Genomic DNA, 21046 nt, shown 5'->3' with positions numbered 1-21046 from the left:
GTATTTACGTGATCTAAAAATTACGCATCATGATTTGTATTTTCGCATTTTTTAAATTCAATATAGAGTTTCATATTCACGTGATTTAAAAGCCTCATTTCGGGATTCATATTCTCTTAATTTAAAATCATGCATGTGATTCATATTTATATATTCATGCAATTTTAAAATTAATCATCGGCATTTATAATCACATGGTTTACAAGTTTAAAAGTTGCACTTTTTTGTCGAATTTTTGTGTTTGTATATATTGTATATATATATATATATATATATATACATTGTATATAAATATATATATATATATATGTCTATACATATATATATATATATACGTATAAACATATATATATAATTTAAATTTGATTAATTATAATTAAGCTATTAAAACTAATATAAAGCAATTTCTAAAACATTTTGTAGAAAAGAGTTTAAATGTATTGACCTGTTGTTCTGGGTAAATACGTAGTAAGTAGCCTTTGTTAGTTTTTTTGCAGCATAATAAACTATTTTCTTTAAATGTGTTTATGAATAAATAAGGCTTTTGATCTAAAAAAATACCACCCTTTGATAAACGTTTTTGAATGAGTTTTTCGAATAGTTTTCGTGCTTTTTGTTTGCTTAAATAATGTATAAAGATCACCGATTTATATGTTTTTGTTTGAGTCAGTAAAAGAATTTTCTATTAAGCAGTTTTAAAAAACTTAATGACTTGGCAAGATTAATTCTAACGATTCTTCACAAAATTGTGCAGATATTCTCCGAAGGTTTAAATGTTTTTAGCAAGTCTTCGTTGCTATCTATTTGGTTTGATTTTAATTGAATTGGTAACATTTTTTTTAATCGCTAACAGTTTAGATGCTTATCAAAATTACTTCTTAATTCCTTCTCAAAACCACTGCAAAATGCTGAAAAGCTTTTGTTGCAAACAGCATTTCCTTGTTCCTTATTTCACGAAAACATTTTTATGCGTGAGTGTTAACATATTGTCACAAGACATTAAAAATACGATAAATAATAAAAATAACAAATTCGAGGCACTATGAAATTTAGAATTCGGGTGATTTCATAAAATAATGTCCATTTTGCTCAGCAAATTCTTCCATTTTCAAATAGTGTTATTAGTTGTTTTAAATTGGCGTTGTACGAATTTAGTTTTTTTTTCTAAAAAAGCAAACAAAACATTTCAGTGTTTAGTGTACTTATTACGAAGAGATGCCTGGAAAGTTGCAACTTTAAGATACCCAGCCACCGTGACCCTGATGTGCGGAACTTAGCTCTGTATGATTATAATTAATGTTTAAGAAAGTAAGTGTGAAAATCGTTGTTTAGAGGTTAAATTACGGTTATATATTGAAAAAGTGGTTTATTTCCTTGCTCATTTTCTTAAAATGTTTCCAGAATAAAAATATCACTAACATTTTATTGAAATTGTATAAACTCTAATCGTCCTGCACAATATCTAGAAAATTTAAATCGAAATCAATATCAATAAAAATTTTTTTTTCTTTACCCTTTTATTTCTGATTGGACACATATATTTACGCGATGTTTCATGCTGATAAAAGAATTCATCGGCACTTTTAACATCGGTTGTTCATTGATGAGTTGATACGATCACAATAGGTGTTACCAGCATATTTAAAAGAATTGTTGTTGTTGTTCATTTACGTCGCACTAGAGCAGCACAATGGGCTATTGGCGACGGCCTGGGAAACATCCCTGAGGATGATCCGAAGACATGTCATCACAATTTTGATCCTCTGCAGAGGGGATGGCACCCCCGCTTTGGTAGCCCGACGACCTACACGCGAGGTCGAGCAGTTTACGGTAGAACAGTTTAACGAGGACCAGTACCGCACACCCTCGGTCCCTACGCAGGCTGATCCAAGTGGTCACCTACCCGCACACTGACCGCAGCCAGTGAGGCTTGACTTCGGTGATCTGCTGGGAGCAGTGTCTTAACGATCAGTCCACTGCGGGACATTTTAAAGAATATGTTGTATAAAAACACATTAAAATTTTAAAAAATATTCCTTAGCTCTAATTATGGAAATTATTACATTTAAAATTGTACAAAGTTAAAAAATATAATTCATAAAATAATACCCTAATTTTCTTTTTATATATTGATCGGATAATCAAGTAATAACAACTAATTTTTAAGATTAGAAGGAGCATGTGTGGCCGAAATATAAAGTTTCGTAATCAGATTCAAAACGAGTGATGATTCTCTGAATAAAATACCTGGTTTTCGACGCATTTGGAATTTTGACTATCAAAGATATCTCCTTTCCCTTAGTAGTCAGATTCCAAATCAGCTAAACATTTCCTCTCGGGATAGTTTTAATCTGGAAAGTAGGTCCTAGTAGTTTAAACAGAAGAGCAGTTGAAAAATTAAACCTTACTGTGAATTTTCGCTTTTGTATATTTCGTCATAGTTCTTTAATTATTTGAGTGAATTAAAACTTTTTTGATTGCAAGTATGAATTTCGTTATCTAAAGCCAAAATTTTCAAGTGATTCATTTTTTTAAAAAAAAGCATTCATTATTTTTTAATTTAAATAAGAATGGAAAAAAAGAAAATGAATGTACGTGAATTTTTACATGAATTTAAACCATGTAATTTAATATAACATTATTTCGAAGTTCTATAATCTGAGTCGGGTCGAAAAAAAGGTTTGTTTAACAAAAAATTATTTTTTGTGCTTGATTTTGTAACTTAAATATTATTTTCTCTTATGAACCCCTTCAGGACTGGTGAATGGAAAAAGAAGCGCTTCCCCAGGACCGATAACATCGAGTTTATAAGTACTATGGAGTACGCGTACGTACTAATACGAGATGTAATAGGAGACTACCGTGTGATCCTGAACCGCTGGAGAAAGTTAGGGTCAGTTCTTATACATCGTCAGCCATAAAGGGAGACTGTGAAAGGGTTAATTAGCATATTTAAAATTATCTTTTCGTACTGTTGAGATTCTTTGTTTGTGAGTAATAATACGTTCATTAAATGAATAATTATGAAGTTATTTTTTCTCCACTATGTGCACTCTACAGGGGCTCAAAATAAAAACAGAACACCTTGAATAACTTTTGATATCATGTTCGAATTTTCACGTATCAATAAGCAGTTTTAATTACTTGAACGGTAGACATTATAAGTGATAATTTATATGTACAGAAAATAATTTAACGAGAAATGTTTTCTCATTGAATAAACCTTTGACGCATTTGGGTTCTTCTCACTACAGGCTGATATAATGTATAGTCAGAATTTACAGCTATCCGAAAAATACAGTCAAATTAATACATTTCAATTCTTTAGTGTTAATTGTACTTTCTGAATTATTCTCAGGAATCATTTAAGTTAACCAAATAATATTTGCACATAATTATAAAATTCAGAGATGGAATGAATTTTTCTTTCATAAAATAATGGTACATATTTATTTAGCATTAAATTTACAAATGATCTGAATTTTTTGAATTGTAAAATATTTAAAGTTTTGCATAGTTAAAACTGTTACATTTTTAATGAACGGAATCAGGTGATGAATTCTGACTGAAAATTTAGAAATATGACATTTTCTGAGTTTTATTGTTGAGAAAGTATTCAACTAAATTAATTATCTACAGTGAAAAAAATATTGTCAAAACTACTAGAATACGGCCAAAATTACCGTATTTCTACCTCCATAGGAATACCATAAATCAAGGTCATTTAATCATAGTTAGCATTAATCATAGTTAGCATTAATTTATACACGGCTTAAATTATCTTGTCAAAATACCATACTTTATGGAAATGATATTTCTGGTAAAAAAAATACATAATTCTGGTTAATGAAATCAAAATATACAGTATTTAAACCATTCATTAATTAATTTTTCCATTCATATGGTAATGGCTTACCGGAAACTCTAGTTTTCAAAATTAAAGTTTTTAATACACATTTTGTAAAAAATACGAAATTGAAAAATAAATTTAACCTTATCAATGGTTTATATGCCATGCTTTAAGAAATCATGATAAAATTATATTAATCAAATTTTATCACATACTATAAAGCCTTATATTAATGCTAATTTTACCTAAGTCATTACCAAAGCTCATCGAGAGAAATTACCGACCATTTTTGAGATTTCATTGAGCCAGAAACACGGTACATCTTACCACATATTGTAGGTAGTTGTAACTATACTTTTTTTTCTCAATGTACATTTAATATCATTGCATATTTATGATCAACCCTTTGAACTGCTAATATTGGTACTTCAGTTGAGAAAATCCGATCATTAAAACTTAAGTCATTCAGGGTTATGTATTTTTTGACATCCTATTTTTTTTTAACGAATGCTAAATCAACTAAGACCTGTGATATTATAGAAATAACAATATTTAAAAGTACCTGGGACAGCAGATTTGTCTTTAAGATCCTTTTTCCATCGGATGCTGATGGTTGAAGAAGTGGCACCAACAATCTCAACTATAGGAGAAGTCGGAGGGGCTACAGAATGATAGTAAGATAGTTATAATCAACTTTGTATATTTACTTTTATTAAACCCTGTTTACGCCAATCACAATATCACATTTCTTCACAATATTAAACAAAACAACACAATTTGAAATTGCAATAAAAATTACACACATACATACTTCTTTTTACAATATAAGTCATGAATACCCAACTATAGAAGTCATCTGAAACTTTGAAATGCAGTAATGTTGCATGATAGCCTTTGTGAAGATTTAATTTTCATGAATTATTATGAATGCTGATGAACTATTTTTACTTAAATCCCAGCTAGGGCAATGTACGTATGTGCGTATTTGCAATAAAAACACACTGCATGTTTTTTCTTGCAAATGCATATGTACGGTTACAACAATTTTAAGTCATTTTTCAAAAGTATTTTATTAGTTTCTTTACAAAAAATGCTTCACTTCAGGAATAAATTTTTTGAAATCATTGTTGAATATTTTTAGAAATGAATTAATACAAATATAAAAGCAATAAATAAACTAATCAAGAAATGTTTCATCAAAATGAAAGATTTTAGCGTATCAACATTAGTAGTTTTTTGTACCCGTGTTTTCAAATTCAATTCTTTAAATGGAAATATTAGAGCTAAAAAGAAAAGATAAATTGCTTTTTGAGGCTGTTTTTTTCTCTCCATTTTTTGCTTCCTATCGTTTAAAAAATCCAGAAAATGATTTGCAGGGTATTCTGGGTAACTCAGATAAAAACACTTTTTAAAGTTTTTTGCTCCCGGAAAAATAAAGTGTTCTTTAAAAAAAGTTTCTGCGACCAAAATGAAAAAAAAGAAAAAGGAGAAATATTTGAGTTTGTTGACATAATAGTACATTTAATATTGAGTTGAAATTACAATATATTTAATTGAATTAGAGCTTATGATGTAAACGCAATTGAAAACTCGTGTTGTAAGCGCTATTTAAATGATTTAGGAGTAACCATAATCAAGAAAGATTACTAGGTTATTGAATAGAACATACTAAGCGGTTATAAAAATTATTTATCTGGTTTTAGTTCCTTTCTGAAGATATATGTATAGTTGCATTATAATAAAATTTTGAAATATCATTATTGCTCTCAAAAAATTTTTTTACTCTCGCTTTGTAAATTTATATTTAAAACGATGCATTATTGATAATATAATTATTAAAAAATTTCCATTACAAATTATTTCGAGAAAAGGGGATCAATGAAATGCAACTTATTACGCGTTATGCAATGGTATTGCAACAATTGAATAAAAATCACAAATGGTAAAGTGGTCAAATTTAAATATGATAGTTTTCAAATTGAACTTTATTCCCAGAAAAAAAATACAATCAACGTTGCTTTAACGTATAATTTAGATTATATGAACTTGATGCAGATTTCAAAATTTAGATTATTCAAAATTTACTTGAAACTGATTTCCATGTATTGTGTGTATAAACTATTTAAAGTAATACCACAATTTAAAACTCTTAAGGAAATTGTAATAAAATTTCATTTCGTAATTTTTATAGCATATCGCTTTTAGAAACGTAAAAAACATACAAACATATTTCAGTTAAAAATGATTAATTTTTGTATTTATATCCTTTTTAATACATATATTAATGGAAACATTTTGTAGGTGATTCTCAATTATCATTCAGTTTAAAATCTTACATTTTCTAAAATAGGTATATAGATTGCATGGAAAGGAATACCATAAAAGAAGTGACATTTAAGTTCAGTTTCTATCGAGTAGTGATTGCAATAACTAATAGTTAATATAATTAAGTCATTTTCAAGACTGTAAAATGAAACTACCACTATAATAAGATATAAAAAATTAAAAAAAAAAAGATTTTCACCATTGTTTGTCGAAACTACCATGTTTCATAGAGAAATGCAACTTGATATTTATTGTTAGGAGTATTGCATAAAAAAAGGATTCGGGCAACTCACGCATCTCATATTGAAACTGATTTTAGAATTAGTAACACATTAAACACTTTTAAACACATTTGTAATTGCTGAAAACAAATTTCGTGCAAGTTATAAATGATAAAATGGAAAATTTATGTTTTACTGACGGACTCATGTAAGATACCATAAACTCTATGTAAATAAACAAACAATGTAATCATATAAGCAATATAAACATTAAAATGAAACACCTAGATTCACAACACCGTGGCAAACAATGTCAAGTACTTTAAGTTTTAAAAATTTTAGCACAGTTCTATACCAATGTCTGCAAAATGTTTATAAATATAACACTTGTGACAATAATTTGTGAGAAGACCCCAATGAAAGCAATTTTTTTTCTTTCAATAACGTAAGAGTTGTTTGTTTTTTTAAAAAAAATACTGTTATACGTATACTTTGATTTTTTTAGAAGAATATATTGCACAGATTTAATTTTGTCACTAAAAAGTGTCATGATACCTGTTTCTAGAGTTTTGCCCGTTATTTTGTCTGTTTTCGGACCCGATCCGGCTGAGTTGTACGCCTTCACGACGATGTCATACATGGTGAAGGGTTGAAGGCCCGTTATGTACGTAGACTGAGGTTCCTTCTCCGAGCTTTCGACTTGTTTGAAGGTGTAACTCTCTTCAGAACCAGAAATCCTGTATCCGATGTAATAGCCCTTGATGTGTCCGTGCTGAGCTTCTTCCGGTGGAGGCTTCATAAAAAATAACCACCAAAATTTAATTTTTTGTTTGTAAACATATTAGATAATTAAATTGAAATAGTAAATTAAACTAAAAAAACAACAAAAGAAACAGGAATGCTATACAAGGACTTTTTTAGGGGACACTGTAAAAACGTATGCTAAAAATTCACGAAAATATCTTCGTTTTCGTCAAAACCCTTCCTGGTATATGCTCCAAGCGAGCATTTCGTTAGTGATGTTATCATTACTTTTCTGAGGAAATGAATTTCGTCAATAGTAAAAAAATGTTTCTTCATTTTATTTCATCAAAAAAACCAAAACAAAAAAAAACCAAGTGCATTTGGCTTTATATAGCTGGGTCAATGTCACCCTAATAACATAAGAGACACAAATAGAGCAGGGAAATAAATTATATCCATGCCGAAAGCGGGATTCAAACCCGGTATCTTCCTTTCTTGTTTTTGATCGTCAATCTCCCACAAAGCACTACGATGAGGTTTCGAGTCAAGGAAGCATTTTCGTCATATATTTTGTCATAAAGTTCCCGTTTCGTCACAAATCACGTGATTTCGTGACGAAATAATTCTCAAAATAAACTAAATATACCTCAAGGATTGCTGAATCGTCGAAAGTAAGAGTTTTATTTCTGAGTGTGTATGCATTTATGCTGGAGCTTTTTTGAGAATAACTGATTAACAAAACAAAAGTGTTGCTAGTGTCCCGAAGTCTCATTTGAAAAAATACCGAATGACAAAATATAGAAAATACAAAATCAGGTATAGTACCAGAAAAGTAATACAATTCATAAAGCAAAAATGAGCAAAGCCTGCAAGTAGCACAAAAACACACCAACCAACGAAGCCTGATATAAATTGAAATAGACAAATATTTCAAATGAGTATTAATATAAATACAGCCGCCAGGTAAAAGGAATAGTTGAGAAATGAGCGGATTAAAATCAGAAATTGTTTAAGAACCAACCAAAATGTAATGATTCAAAGCTGCTATCTGCCAAACAAATTTGATTTGAGGAAACATGAGAAAACTCTTTCATGAAATAAGAATAAAGATCATTCTTTTCAAAGTAGACCTACTTAAAAATTGACTGAAATGGAATCACGTGTCAATTACAGATTAAGGCTCCGTCTATGAATTATATTAAATTTGGATGGGGGGGGGTGAAAGGGTCTATAAAATTGTCTCTGTTTGTAACAAGGGATTGAAGTGTAATAATAAAGACTATAAATATTATTGTTAAAATATTAAAATGAACAGATTAATGTTTTATAACATTCCATATCTTTGTATTTTTATTAATCATTTTTCTCAACAAAATAAGAACAGCTTTAGTCAATATTATTTTCCCAAATGCCCTTAAGACACATAGTTGAAAGCTAACTATTAAAATTTGAAGTATAATTTATTACGTTTGGTTTGCTTTTGAACTGATGAACTTATGTAATATAGCTTGGCATGTGATATGGGAGGTCTAAGGTATGATAAAGTATGACAATTTGCGTCTAATGGGAGTTACACATGTTGAAAAAAAATAAAGAGTAGCATCATTAATCACCGGTCCGTCCCTAAAGCATTCAAATCAATCTATAAGGTGATACTTAATTTTTTGTCTTCAAACATATATAAATGGTCCTTTTTAAGACTTTTTATGTACACAGTTAATAACCATATTCGAAGTTATGCTATTTTGTTTTTTTTCCAGTAAACTTGCATAAATGTAAGTATTTTAGATTAAAGTTAGGTATTTAAGTTCTTATTCATATGAAAATAGAAAACAAAATTTAATACGTTTAAATACTATCAATAAATGTTTTACTGTCAATAAAATTATTTTAAACAACAAAAAAATGATTTTTCAAAAGCTTGATACTGTTGAACAATTAAAAGAAATTCCAGAATTGGAAAGTCTTACAAATAAAATATAAACTAATTTTGATGTTTAATTACACTATTTTTTCTTATGAAGCTATTGTAAATTTTTTCGTTATTGTCATTCGTTTCATACACTTATTAAAACAGATGGACTAACAATAATTTGACCTGGTATCGTATGTTCGACCATGAAAACGACCACAAATAAGGTGGTCTAGCTAAAAAAAAAAATAATAGGTGTTAGTTGGAAAACAATAAAAGAAAGCATAGAGGGGGATATGATGGAGCACGCACACCAAAATAATTTTTGTCCCCATAATGAAACCACAAGACCTTGTACATTTCACAGATAAGTTAATCTATCTCTTTTTAGAAATGCGATTGCTTTATTTATTATATAAATGAACTTTTGGAATGTTTTTTCCTTAAAACATCATATTACTCCCTATTATTCTATTTTATTCATTTCAAAATCCAAATTTATACTTTTAAATCTATTTTACAAGTAAATATAAAGGAATAAAAACACAACTTCAAAACAAAACCATAAAATATTGACTATCTGAAATTACTCATTATTAGTACTTATTTTTTAAGTTGCAGTGCTAAAATATAGTAGGCGAAGTTTTTGGCCACAATGTCGCTTGTTTCCCTCTTCGTTCATTTATGTTTTATATTTTTACTCTCTCTCCAATGTTTTCGAAAGAAAAAACTAATTTCTAAGGATTTTTTTCGGATTGAATCAAATCGAATTTCTAAATTATTTTTTACAACTTTAGCAACTTGTTTCGGGTTAGTTGTGTTTATAACACACATTTTCTGATACAAAAGAGGGATTATGAAAGATTAATACAAACCGATTCCATGAAAAGATCAAAGATTTTTAACGCTCAATTATTAGTTCTTTAATAATACCACCAGGTCTTTTACAATCGAAATCACCGGACCTTTTTAAATGGCAATAACAAGTGAAAAAGATCAAGAATATTATTAGAAGTATTAAAGCTGTTTAACCTTATCATAGGAGGTGCAAAGTTAAATTCAAATCAAAAAGGAGAAAGCGAATTTATTTGAAGAGATGCAGAATTTTTTTTCTCAATTTTTATTTTATTTCTCGATTTTTTGACATGTCTTAATACCTTTCTTAAAATTTTTTTGAAAAGTTTTAAATATTTGCAAAGATATTTATGGCTTTACAAGATGTTATACTCGCTCTTTTAAAGATACGTGTAAAGAAGTTTATAAAGATGCCTTTTTTATAAGTAAAAAATTCTCTGAGATGAATTCTCAAATGTAATATATATTTTATAATAATATACCACCACAGAAATCGTTAATAAAAATGAAAAATAATTAATAAAAATTACTAAATTTTCAACTTACTTTCCAAGTTACTTTTATAGATTGCGCACCCGTTGAATGAACCTGCACATCTTTGGGTGTCCCAGAGGGCGCTGTAAAACAAAGAAAGCTCATAAAAATGTGGTTACATAAAATTAAAGTATAGATAAATTATTTGTACATTATATCTACAATTCATCATATTTTATTAAAACTGCACCATACATTTTTTGTCCATTTCAGAAGAACCTAATTTGTCTTTTTTCATTGCTAGAGGTTTATATAAAAATAATTAGAAATAAATAAGGCAATATGTAAATAGCAATTAAAAAAGTCTGCGTTCACAGCTTTTAAATGACATGTTCTACAAAACTATGTTTATAGGGAAGATTTTTTCACAATTGTACGCGACACGTTATCGACAGGGCGGGCCCGAGGACATCGAGGCAATAACTTTAGGCCCAGCGTCTGAGCTTTTTTATTTTTCCTTTTTTTCTATAATTATTTCGTATTATTTTAGTGAAGTACCTTTTAGTAGGAGAAATTTTTCAGGTTTATACATATTTTCTATAACTTTTTAATAAAATTTCAGACCCTCACACCACTCTAAGTTCCTTTCTTTTGTGATACTGTTCAGAAAAATTAAATGAAATATATATATATAAAAAAATGCAGAATAACAGTTTAGTTTTGTTGATGTATTTTTAGTTTTCTTTCATTTGGACAGTAGTTTAGGTGAGCACCTGAAGATGATGAACTTTATAATTTACACTTTAAAGGGCCCCGTATTAGAATAATTCAAAGGAATAAAGTATGTTACATGGATGAAGCAGAAAGTGCATTGGTTCCGGGCTGAGATTAGAGCTAGGCCCTCAATGATATCCAATAAAGATCTTTTTTTTAAATAATAATTTCAAGAAACTCAATTTAGTTTTGATTAAAAAATATTTTTGGCATTGAATATTCGAAAACTTTGTCTGACATTTTATTTAAATAGATAAACGTAGTAGCCAAGTACTTAAATTGGACATTTAAAGGCAATGTTTTGCAGATTTCCATTCATAGAAATCTAAATTGAAACCTAAGATTATTTTCATTAAATAAAGTGGAGCTCTTTAATGTAAACTTTTTTTAATTTCTAAAGGCCTCGCTTTTTGTTGAACTAGTCCTAGTTATGAATTGCGTTGATTTGCATGGTTCTTTCACGTAGAAAGTTTGCTAAAAATGCACATCAATGACGTTGATTTAAAAACCTGATTTCTACCTTAATTTATGCTGAAAACATCCTTTCTATCAGAAAACATGTTTGGTTTGATTCAAATGGTCAAATGCAAATTGGGTAAGGAGACACGAGACACAAAAAGAAAAAAAAAGCAACATAATTACATCTCCTTTGGATAAATAAGCAGTAATACCGACATATGGATTTAATAACGCAAAACTATTGCATTATAAAAAAAAAATCTTTTTCAAAAAAATTTTCTGATTGTTTTTTAAAATCTTATAAATGCTTTTGAGATTTTTTTTTCTTACATAAAAATATTATTTTTTTTGTTCAACTTATTTAAGTTGAGGATTCTGATCCACATAATTTATAGCATCTATAGTCTGTATATTTATTATAAATGCCTCATAGAAGACTTACAGAAAAAACTCAAAAGAAATATTTTATTCAATCAATTTTTATCACTAGTCTTCTAAAGGGTAAAACAGAGATAGACTCGTGTTGACTATATGCATCAAATCGCTACTTTATAAACAGAACTAATAAAAGTATTTATGAAAAGCAGCTCTGCTTGCATTTACGTACGAGATTTTATGAACTCAAAACAATAAATGGAAGGAAAATAGGGAGAAGTTCAAAATTCCCTCTTGTTTTAATATTGTCCACAATTTTTAAAGTATTATAAATTATTTATTTCAACTACTTGTTTGTAAATAAAAACATTTGTAATATGTAAATTATTAAGGAAATATGAGAAATACGTTTTATTTTAAAATAGGGAACTATTTGAAATAATAATGCCGATTTCGTTATAAAAATTTATCCAAAGCGGGTTCCTTCATTTATTTCATTTAAATATTTTCTTTACAGTTGTTAGGCAATATAGATGCAAAATTGAATTTGTATGAAGTTTTTTCTGTTGTTCATGAAACTCAAAATACTTCTTTAAGCAATGCAGCATGTGGAAAATACTCCGTTATCAAAAACAAAAAAAAAAGTAGTTTAACCAAACAGTCAAGAATCCATAGAAATTTTGGGGAAAAAAAAGTCTGGTTCGATTAACATTGTTCTGAAAGCACCGTAAGAAGTATTTTGAAAGCCAACAGAAGTAATAGTAATAATAATAATGGGAATAAGTATAATAATAAAGATATCTTATTACATGAAGAGGCTTTTTATAAGGATTGGTTTATTTATTTCGAATACCATCATTTCGGAGTAGTTATTAGAAATTCTTATACCTGATCGCTGCATGTAGGAGTTATGTTCGTATTTTTTTCTTTCTTATTTCCTTGGTTCTCATTGGGAAAACATTGTGATCCAATTTAGGATAAATGATAGAAGTAGAGATTTTCTCAGATTATGGGAAAGAGAAACCTAACTATTAATATAATGTCTTATTTATAAAAGAAAAGAGTGAAATAAGCAATTTGTTTCACTGAGCATTGTATGAAATCATTTACGAGTATTTGATTACATTTTTCTAAGATATTTTCGATGCAAGGCCGAGAAAGGGCAGGGGCTACTTGGGCTATAGCTCGAAAAGTTAGGGGAATATGACTTTTTTTTTGTTATATTTTAAAAATTTATATAAAAGCATTCGATATTTTGAGCAATTTTCACAGAATAAAGAAAGAAGTTTGATCATGTTCAAATACATCCCTCAGCGATGATTTGCATGGTAATCTTTCACGGCTTCCTTTTCTCAGTTCTCTAATTTTGTTGTACAATTTCTTTTTCAATTTGAATTCGATTGAAACCTGGTCTTTCAAAAAAAAAGTCTCAAGCTAGTAGACTTTCGAATATGAATCTTAGATCATGTTTAAATACATATAGTTTGTCTACGGTAAGAACTCCCCCCCCCCAGCCACAAAGTCTGAGGCCGCCTGCTACTGTGGAAACAAGAATAGCACATTTCAGGGAGGGTAACTTCTTTAGCCGAAGAAAGTGATTCCCTTTCTCTCGCCGGGCCGAGCCAAAAACCTGTCATAAACAGTGACCGAACTACTTGAAATAGTTATACCTCGTTACTATAGTTACCGCCACCGGTCCAGACGAATGGCTAGGGGAGTTCTTACTTTAGACAAACTATAATTATCCGTATATTTTTTGTATAATTTGGTTTATGAGAGATTATGATTCAATATTTTAAAGCATTTCTGCTAGAAGGACTTTTTGTGAATAATATTACTTCTCATGGTGGAATATCGCTTTCCACGTGCTCATATGCTTAATTTTTTTTATATTTAAGACAGGATTTACAACAAATGGTATCATATGTAAGCTTTATCTCGTTATTTAGTATTCTTCCAATTATTCAACCATATTTTGATGTATCTAAACAAATCTCTTTTCTTTAGAGTTTCTTAAATGCAACTAGCCGTTAAACGCACTTGTTGAATTTTAGTATACTATATGCTTAAATCATCCTGTAATTGTAAATTTACTTTTTATTCTCAATATATTGTGCAGTAAAACTGTTATGTTTTGAAGAATGATTTTAGATCATTTTTAGCATAGGTTTATTCTTGAAATAAGGTATGATTTGATTAAAGTTGATGATTTTAAACTGATTTTATTAAATATTTACAATTTAAATTTCGTACCGAATGTCTTATAAAGTTAAGTATTATAGCATCACTCCATGTTCTACCTATACTTTAATGAAAATGCATTTTAGTATACTTATTAAAATAAAATTATTGAAAATAAGTATTTTAATATAATATTTATTTCCAAGCCAAACTTTAAGAACAGAATAAAAAAAAATATTTGAAGATATGTATACTAACCGTAAATATTTTAAAAACAACTTTTGAAAGAAATTGATTTATATATTTCCATACAGCTAAAAAGAAAATTTTTAAACCCTACGTCAGTCACTGGAGAGGAAAGGGGATAAAATTTAAGTTCCATCTACAGATAATCCACATTCCTTTGTTTAAACATGCAGATAAACTTTAAGTAAATGCAATGTAATCACCCAAAATGCAAAGAATGGAAGACGTTGATAAATTCTTGAGTATTTAATTCAATCCCACGCATTAAGGAGAAGCTTTTCCAGAAAACTCTTAACATGATAGGAACTTCAGATAGATAAGGAGATTAGATTCTTGGCAGGTTTCTTTATTCTTCATTTAAATGGACAGCAATTTTTTTTAAAACAAATATAGAAAGGATCTATTCACTGCTATGCTATAAAAAGTGCGGCGCAATATCTATTCGATTTTGGCGTTGAAAACTCGAAAAAATATGTCAAGGAATACTTTGTTTTAAACTAATACAGAATCGAGCATTCATATAGGGGAGTGTTGGGTACCCCCGCCCACTATCAATTTCATATGTATAGAATATTTTTTCAAATCAATGAGCCATCGGACATTAATTGTTATATTAAAGAAAGATTATTTTCAAAGTTTCAAGTATTTATGCAGCTGTTAACATGGTAAACAATAGTTTTGAAAATATGTTGACTACAGTAGTCATGAAATTAAGAAAAATTGGTTGAATGTTTCGATTAAACTTCATTTTAATACTAAAAAAATAATTTTTTCTATACATACAGCATTAAAGTATGTAGTCTTAAGTTTAATTTGCACAGAGAAAGAAGTTTGTATGTGAAAAATTGTTCGAGTAATTACAAATTTGCAAAAAAATTGGATTTCGAGTGGAAATGCTCACATGAATCTCGGGTATCACCGCCCAATTTTATTTCGTCGATAAATGTACGGTTGCAAAGATTATTTTTTTATTGCTTCAAATTTGAATGTTATATGCATTTTTAACAACAAATATTGTTGTTATAAATGATTGTTATTAAATGATAGAATTCACTAAAAGTATATAAATATGTAATAAATAAAATTATTTTGTGATAAAAATGATAAATGAGGCTTATCTATTGTCAATACATTGGTCATTTTTATTTACACCTGAAAAAACAGTCAAAAAACGTAATTTTTGTAACTGGGCGGGGCTACCCGACACATTTTGAAAAAAGCTGAAAAACATGTTTTTTTAAATTTCTATTTTTTTAAGTTAAACTATTCTCTTTTTGGATTATTCTTTTTGCATTATTTTATTAGATGATAAAACAATAGAAACATACAAAAATATTGATTATTACTCAATATTGTACAGAAATACAAGCAATACTCCTTAAATGGGTGGGGCTACCCGACTCTCCCCTACACTTTAAAGGCTGCAACTAAATATGAACACCAAGAACTAATGAAGCTTACACAAAGCTCAGACGCATCTATTTCATTCATGAAATATTTTCAGCAATTTTGGCGTACGTTTGGAAACCATCGGAATTTATACTTTAATGTTTTGTATTCCATAAAATTAAGAAATCTACAATAAATTTAAAGCAATTAGATCCATTCATCAATCGCTAAAAGGCATAAATAACAGGAAATCACGATGATTTGCTTCTTTTTTTCGTAAAAGCTTACAACCCCTCTTATTGTGAGGATTTGATACAGAAAACAGGGAAAATGATTTAGAAGTGAATAATAACTAATCAATAAAAAAGTTACAGAAAATGGATAATTTTATACACAGTAAAGGTACAGGGCCAAATCAAAATGACACTCTATCCTATACTCTAATTTCTCTCTATAGATATAGTGTCTGATGTAAAATATGACAAGAGAAAAAAATATGGTCAATTTTTTTCTCTTTCAGAAAATACGTGTTAGAAAATGCAGGCTTAAGAAGTATATCACAAAGGAGGCAAGAGAGTTGCTATCTTTAGATTGTCCTTGCAAGAATTGTTCTTCATTTACCGTTTTGAAAATTTATTTTTCTATTATTCAGTTCTCGCTACATAGTTCATCATTGCAACAGTAGTACAAAACCAGTGATCGGAAGAACCGAGATGTAGGTTGTGAAACTACTTTAATCGCTATTTCTTTTCGTAGTTTGTAGTGTAGTGTGCTACTTTTTAAAAAGTAGTGTAGTGTGTAGTGTGATATAAAAATATAGTAGTTTGTAGCAATTCCTGGCAATTACTTTTTACGTTAGTTTAGTATATGAACAAGAATTCTAACACAGCTAATTTTTGGAAATTTGATTTTTAGCACAAATCTTCGTGTGTCTGTCAGAGGAAGCAATTTTAAATGTCCCTGTTACTGTGAGTGAACAAGAATTGTATATTTAGAGTCGCGTATAACTAATATTTAAGTTAGCCATTATGAGTAATAGATAATTCATTACTCGCTCTTTCACATGCGAATATACACTCGTAAGACAGTGATGTTATTTCAAGGGAAGGAAACGTATATTTTCGATGTACTTAATTTCTTAGAGACAATAAAAGAGCATTAACGAAATTGCAAGTATTTGATAATTTCCTATCATCTCTTAAATTAAATATTCGCTGTCAAGAAGGGCATAAAAAGTTGAAGACTAAATGAACACATTCGAAAACAATGCTTTAGAATAACAAAATGACTAATTTAAATATAAATAAATATTTCTAAATAATTCTTCATGTTTAATGTAAGCCAATTTATTCAAAACCATTTTGAACATGACGTGTAAATTAATTTCTCCAGCTAAGTTTGGTTCCTTAAAGTAGCAAAGCAGTCACTGCAATTCCAAAGCAGTTTGTAGTCACTACATTTAAAAAAAGTAAAGGGTTATTCATAATTCCCTCCGCCTGTAAAAGCCATTTTTCGCTACTACAACTGTTTGCAGTGGTACATGTTACTGCCATCTACCGGTAACTGCTTAAATTAAAACTTGAATACTTTCGGAATAATTTATATGTTCTTTTTTGCCATATTCGTCTTCGTTTATTTACTATAACGCTTCGAAACCTCGGAGGGAATTATGAATAACCTTGCAGTTGTTGTTATATTCATTTGTAACGAAGTAATTGTAAATGTAATGAACTGCGAAAATAATGAAGTTTTTCCAACAACTGTACTAAATTATACTCTTTGTAAACAGAATAGGCATTTCAAGGTCACCCGATTTCTTCACTCCCTACACTTTTGATTCTCTGCAACCATGGTGTTGGCAAATCTTGCTTTTCTACTGCAGTACGTTTCCGTAAGAAGTTGAAAAAAAACTGATATGAGAAAAAAGCGAATCTTGCTGAAAACCTAGAAACAAAGGGGAGAAAATATGGAAAGGGAGCATATCGCGAGACTTTGAAACGCCCATTCTATTTGTAACGAGTAAAATAAACACCATAATTATTGTTGTCATTTTATTCATATTGACTACCTTCTTCTTCAGTTGTAATGTTGATGACGGCACTGGGCTTGCTTTGTCCAATAGCGTTCTCGGAGAGAACTCTTACGAAATACAAAGTGACTGGAGTGAGTGCTCGAAGAGTCGCGCTATTTTCTGCTCCAGACACAATCAGCTGCGACGTCTGCCCGTTCCAATGAGTATCTGAAATGACACGCATGATTTCTTTTCACAAAATTTAATATGCCTCTATTAACTACGTCAGTCGTCGGTGACTAAAACTGAACTTTTCGTTTCGGCCAGGTCCGTCACCGATGACTGGCAGTGTACATAATTTAAAGCAAAATATCGGATAAAACTAAACATTTATATAATTTTAAGTAATTATTGAAAATTTAATTCAAATGTCCTGAATTTGCATTAAATACAAATCAAATTTGTCTTTATTTTAATCTGTTAGAGGTGAAATTCACAGTGTTACATACTTGACGCGTGACGTCCAAAGTGTTAATAAAGTGTTCTAATAATTTTTATGACAAGAAAATATATTTAAAAAAATAAGACAGTTGATGTTAGCACAAATGAACTAAATAATCAGGGAACAATACATTTTATGAAGTACTTTTTTTAAAATCAATGTTATATAATTTTTAAAATTACATCTAAAAATTTTAATTTCCTAAACTGGAAAAAATAGATCCAATCTTTTCAAAATACAACTTTAAGTGTGAAACTAATAAACTTCAAATTCCAAAACTTAATGACTTAAAAAATCATTTTAGAGTCATAAAATTATGTGAGGGGGACGTGTGCTACATTGCACGAAATATTTACAGAATTCAATCGGAAATCATTTTATATACATTAGCTCTTACTTTACATAAATTATTTATAGTATCGCATTATTTTATTAAAATTAGGGTAAGTAAATGTTACAGGATACTTCCATTTGAGTTCAATGCTCTAAAACCAAAAAAAGAATGTACAATTATTTGGTTACGGATTTTCGCTTTAAGCAATAAAATCAGTTAAACAAAATAAATGAATAAGCATCAATGCATTAAAGAAGAGAAGTTGCTTTAAAATCATGTGATTATAATTTATATTTATGAATTATTATTTTACATTTATAAGTTCAGCATTGCCAGACAAGAAAAATTAATTCACATAAAAAAAATTGAAACTTGGTTAAGATTCTGAAATGTTGTACCAAGTATTTATCAAGGCTTAAAAACATTTTTAAAGTATTGTTTATAATTTATTGGATTACTAAAATTCTAGAAAATCGGATATTTTGTCAAGATTTCTGTAAAACTTCTAAACTACGATCAGAAAAAATAAGTACTTTTCATACCAGACTACAATTTTATAGCATAAAAATATACTTATAATTTAAGATCAAGGGTCAGAATGCTTATGTCCTTAAAGCTGATTCTGAAATATAGGAGCAATTTGTGCTGATAAGAACCCCAGCACGGCTCCTCTTCACTGTGTAATAGTTCTCGAGAAAAATCGATTTTTCACATTACTAATTTGTCATATCTTCAAGATGGTGATTCAATCACCATCTTGGTCTCCTGAAAAACTGCCATAGACCATTATCTGCCTTTGATCGTTCATCGTTAAATATTTTTCTAATGGTTAGAGCTATTTTTATTTACAGTATTTAAATATCGATATAAAAGAAAGAAATATAATTATAAATTACCTGATAATGTTTGATATTGAACAATACTTCCTGTAATATGGCTGTTTCCGTTATGAGCTACATCCCAAATCAAGCTCACAGATCTGCTGGTCGTGTTGGTCACTGTCACGTTAGATGGAGCGTCTGGAAAACCTATGAGAAAGACAATATATATATATATATATATGCACACACACATAAATCTTGAAATAAGCGACCAGTTTGTTACGATCCCCCTGAAAATTATATGAGAATGAGCTATTGCGTCACAGCTGGTTTGCTTCAAGATATTTCATGTGCCAGTTCGTGTAGCCTGAATCATACAAATCATACAAAAATTATACCATGCAAAAGAATCATACAAAGAATATAGAACGAATATATATGAATCATACAAATATGAACCATACAAAGAATAGAAGAAGAAATCATACAAAAAAAGTTTCTGATCAAATAACTAAAGTGTTAATAATGATAGGTTACTTTTAAGAAGAAATTGCATCCTATCATACTACTTTTACTGCAACAAAATTGATTTGAGGAAGATGATGGAGACTCCATTTGTCCCTGTCAATTTCTAGATCTTAAGCTTGTTCGGCGTTTGTGGGATGAAGTCGAAAAAGTCTAGAAGCTCAAACGTCGAGACTCAAACTATTGCTCATGATTTTCTTTCTAATGAACTATAAACATCTCTTAGACTCGATTTCGGGAGGAATCAATGAAGTATTAAAAAGGGGAAAAAAGATAGTTAGTTGACACATTCGTGTTTATTTTGCTAGTAATAAATGGAAATCAAAAAGATTCTAGTTGAAATAGGGTACACGAAGAATCATTTTTCAACGTTTTCTAATTCTTGCACTCTTAAGAAATTTTTGCAAAATTCTCGGGTAAGACAGAGCGACGAACCAATCAGACCGCTCTTAACTTCAGTATGAACACACCTTAAAAAAATTATCTGACTATCCCCAATTACGCTTAAATTTCATATTTTGAAATCTGGCAACTTAGTTATAAAAATATCTAAAGACATTTTTGCAAGTTGGTCGTAAGCATCGACAATGATGATTTTTTTTTTTTCATTTTTCAAAATGAATTTGGATTTGTTATTCCAAGAGGTCCTAACTTTAGTTGTATTTGTTTTGTGTTCCTTTGCAAATTTCAATTCGATCATCCTATTGTTTGTTCGGAAAAGAAGTTTTTTACAGAAACCTGTAGGAACTATGTTCAAAACCACATACTTTGCGCGGTATTCCTCTTCTTTAGCTTCTGAGCTATAGGAACACTATTGTGTGAGAAATTATTACATGCATTTAAGTTAACTATTGAAAACATAAATTGTGTTAGACAGTCTCAATAAAAAATTCTCTTTCAAACACTAGTTTGCTGTTTGTTAATCACATAGTCGCTTTGGTACATACCCGAAATATATACTAGGTCTAGTCAAGTGCCACTGCCCGATATAAATTTGTCCAGTATGCCCTACATCAATGTTTTTATAAGGTCATGTGCCCCTACCCAG

The 21046-nt window shown here is 29.3% G+C and overlaps 1 protein-coding gene across 2 annotated transcripts in view; it reads right to left on the bottom strand.

Annotated features, from left to right (window-relative positions):
• The window catches only part of LOC107449821 (cell adhesion molecule Dscam1), a 356610-nt gene that overhangs the window by 20252 nt on the left and 315312 nt on the right, over positions 1-21046 (bottom strand). The window contains exons 15-19 of one of the 2 annotated variants that reach the window (XM_071177996.1): positions 19549-19680; positions 17874-18044; positions 10454-10524; positions 6952-7189; positions 4413-4511 (exon numbers count right to left, since the gene is read on the bottom strand). In XM_071177996.1, coding sequence (XP_071034097.1) covers positions 4413-4511; positions 6952-7189; positions 10454-10524; positions 17874-18044; positions 19549-19680 — 711 coding nt within the window. The remainder of the gene's footprint in view (positions 1-4412; positions 4512-6951; positions 7190-10453; positions 10525-17873; positions 18045-19548; positions 19681-21046) is intronic. The other variant, XM_071177997.1, reaches the window with a different exon arrangement.

The sequence above is a fragment of the Parasteatoda tepidariorum genome, chromosome 1 (assembly GCF_043381705.1).
Source record: "Parasteatoda tepidariorum isolate YZ-2023 chromosome 1, CAS_Ptep_4.0, whole genome shotgun sequence".
Lineage (NCBI taxonomy): Eukaryota > Metazoa > Arthropoda > Arachnida > Araneae > Theridiidae > Parasteatoda > Parasteatoda tepidariorum.
This window is presented reverse-complemented; position numbering and strand designations above follow the sequence as displayed.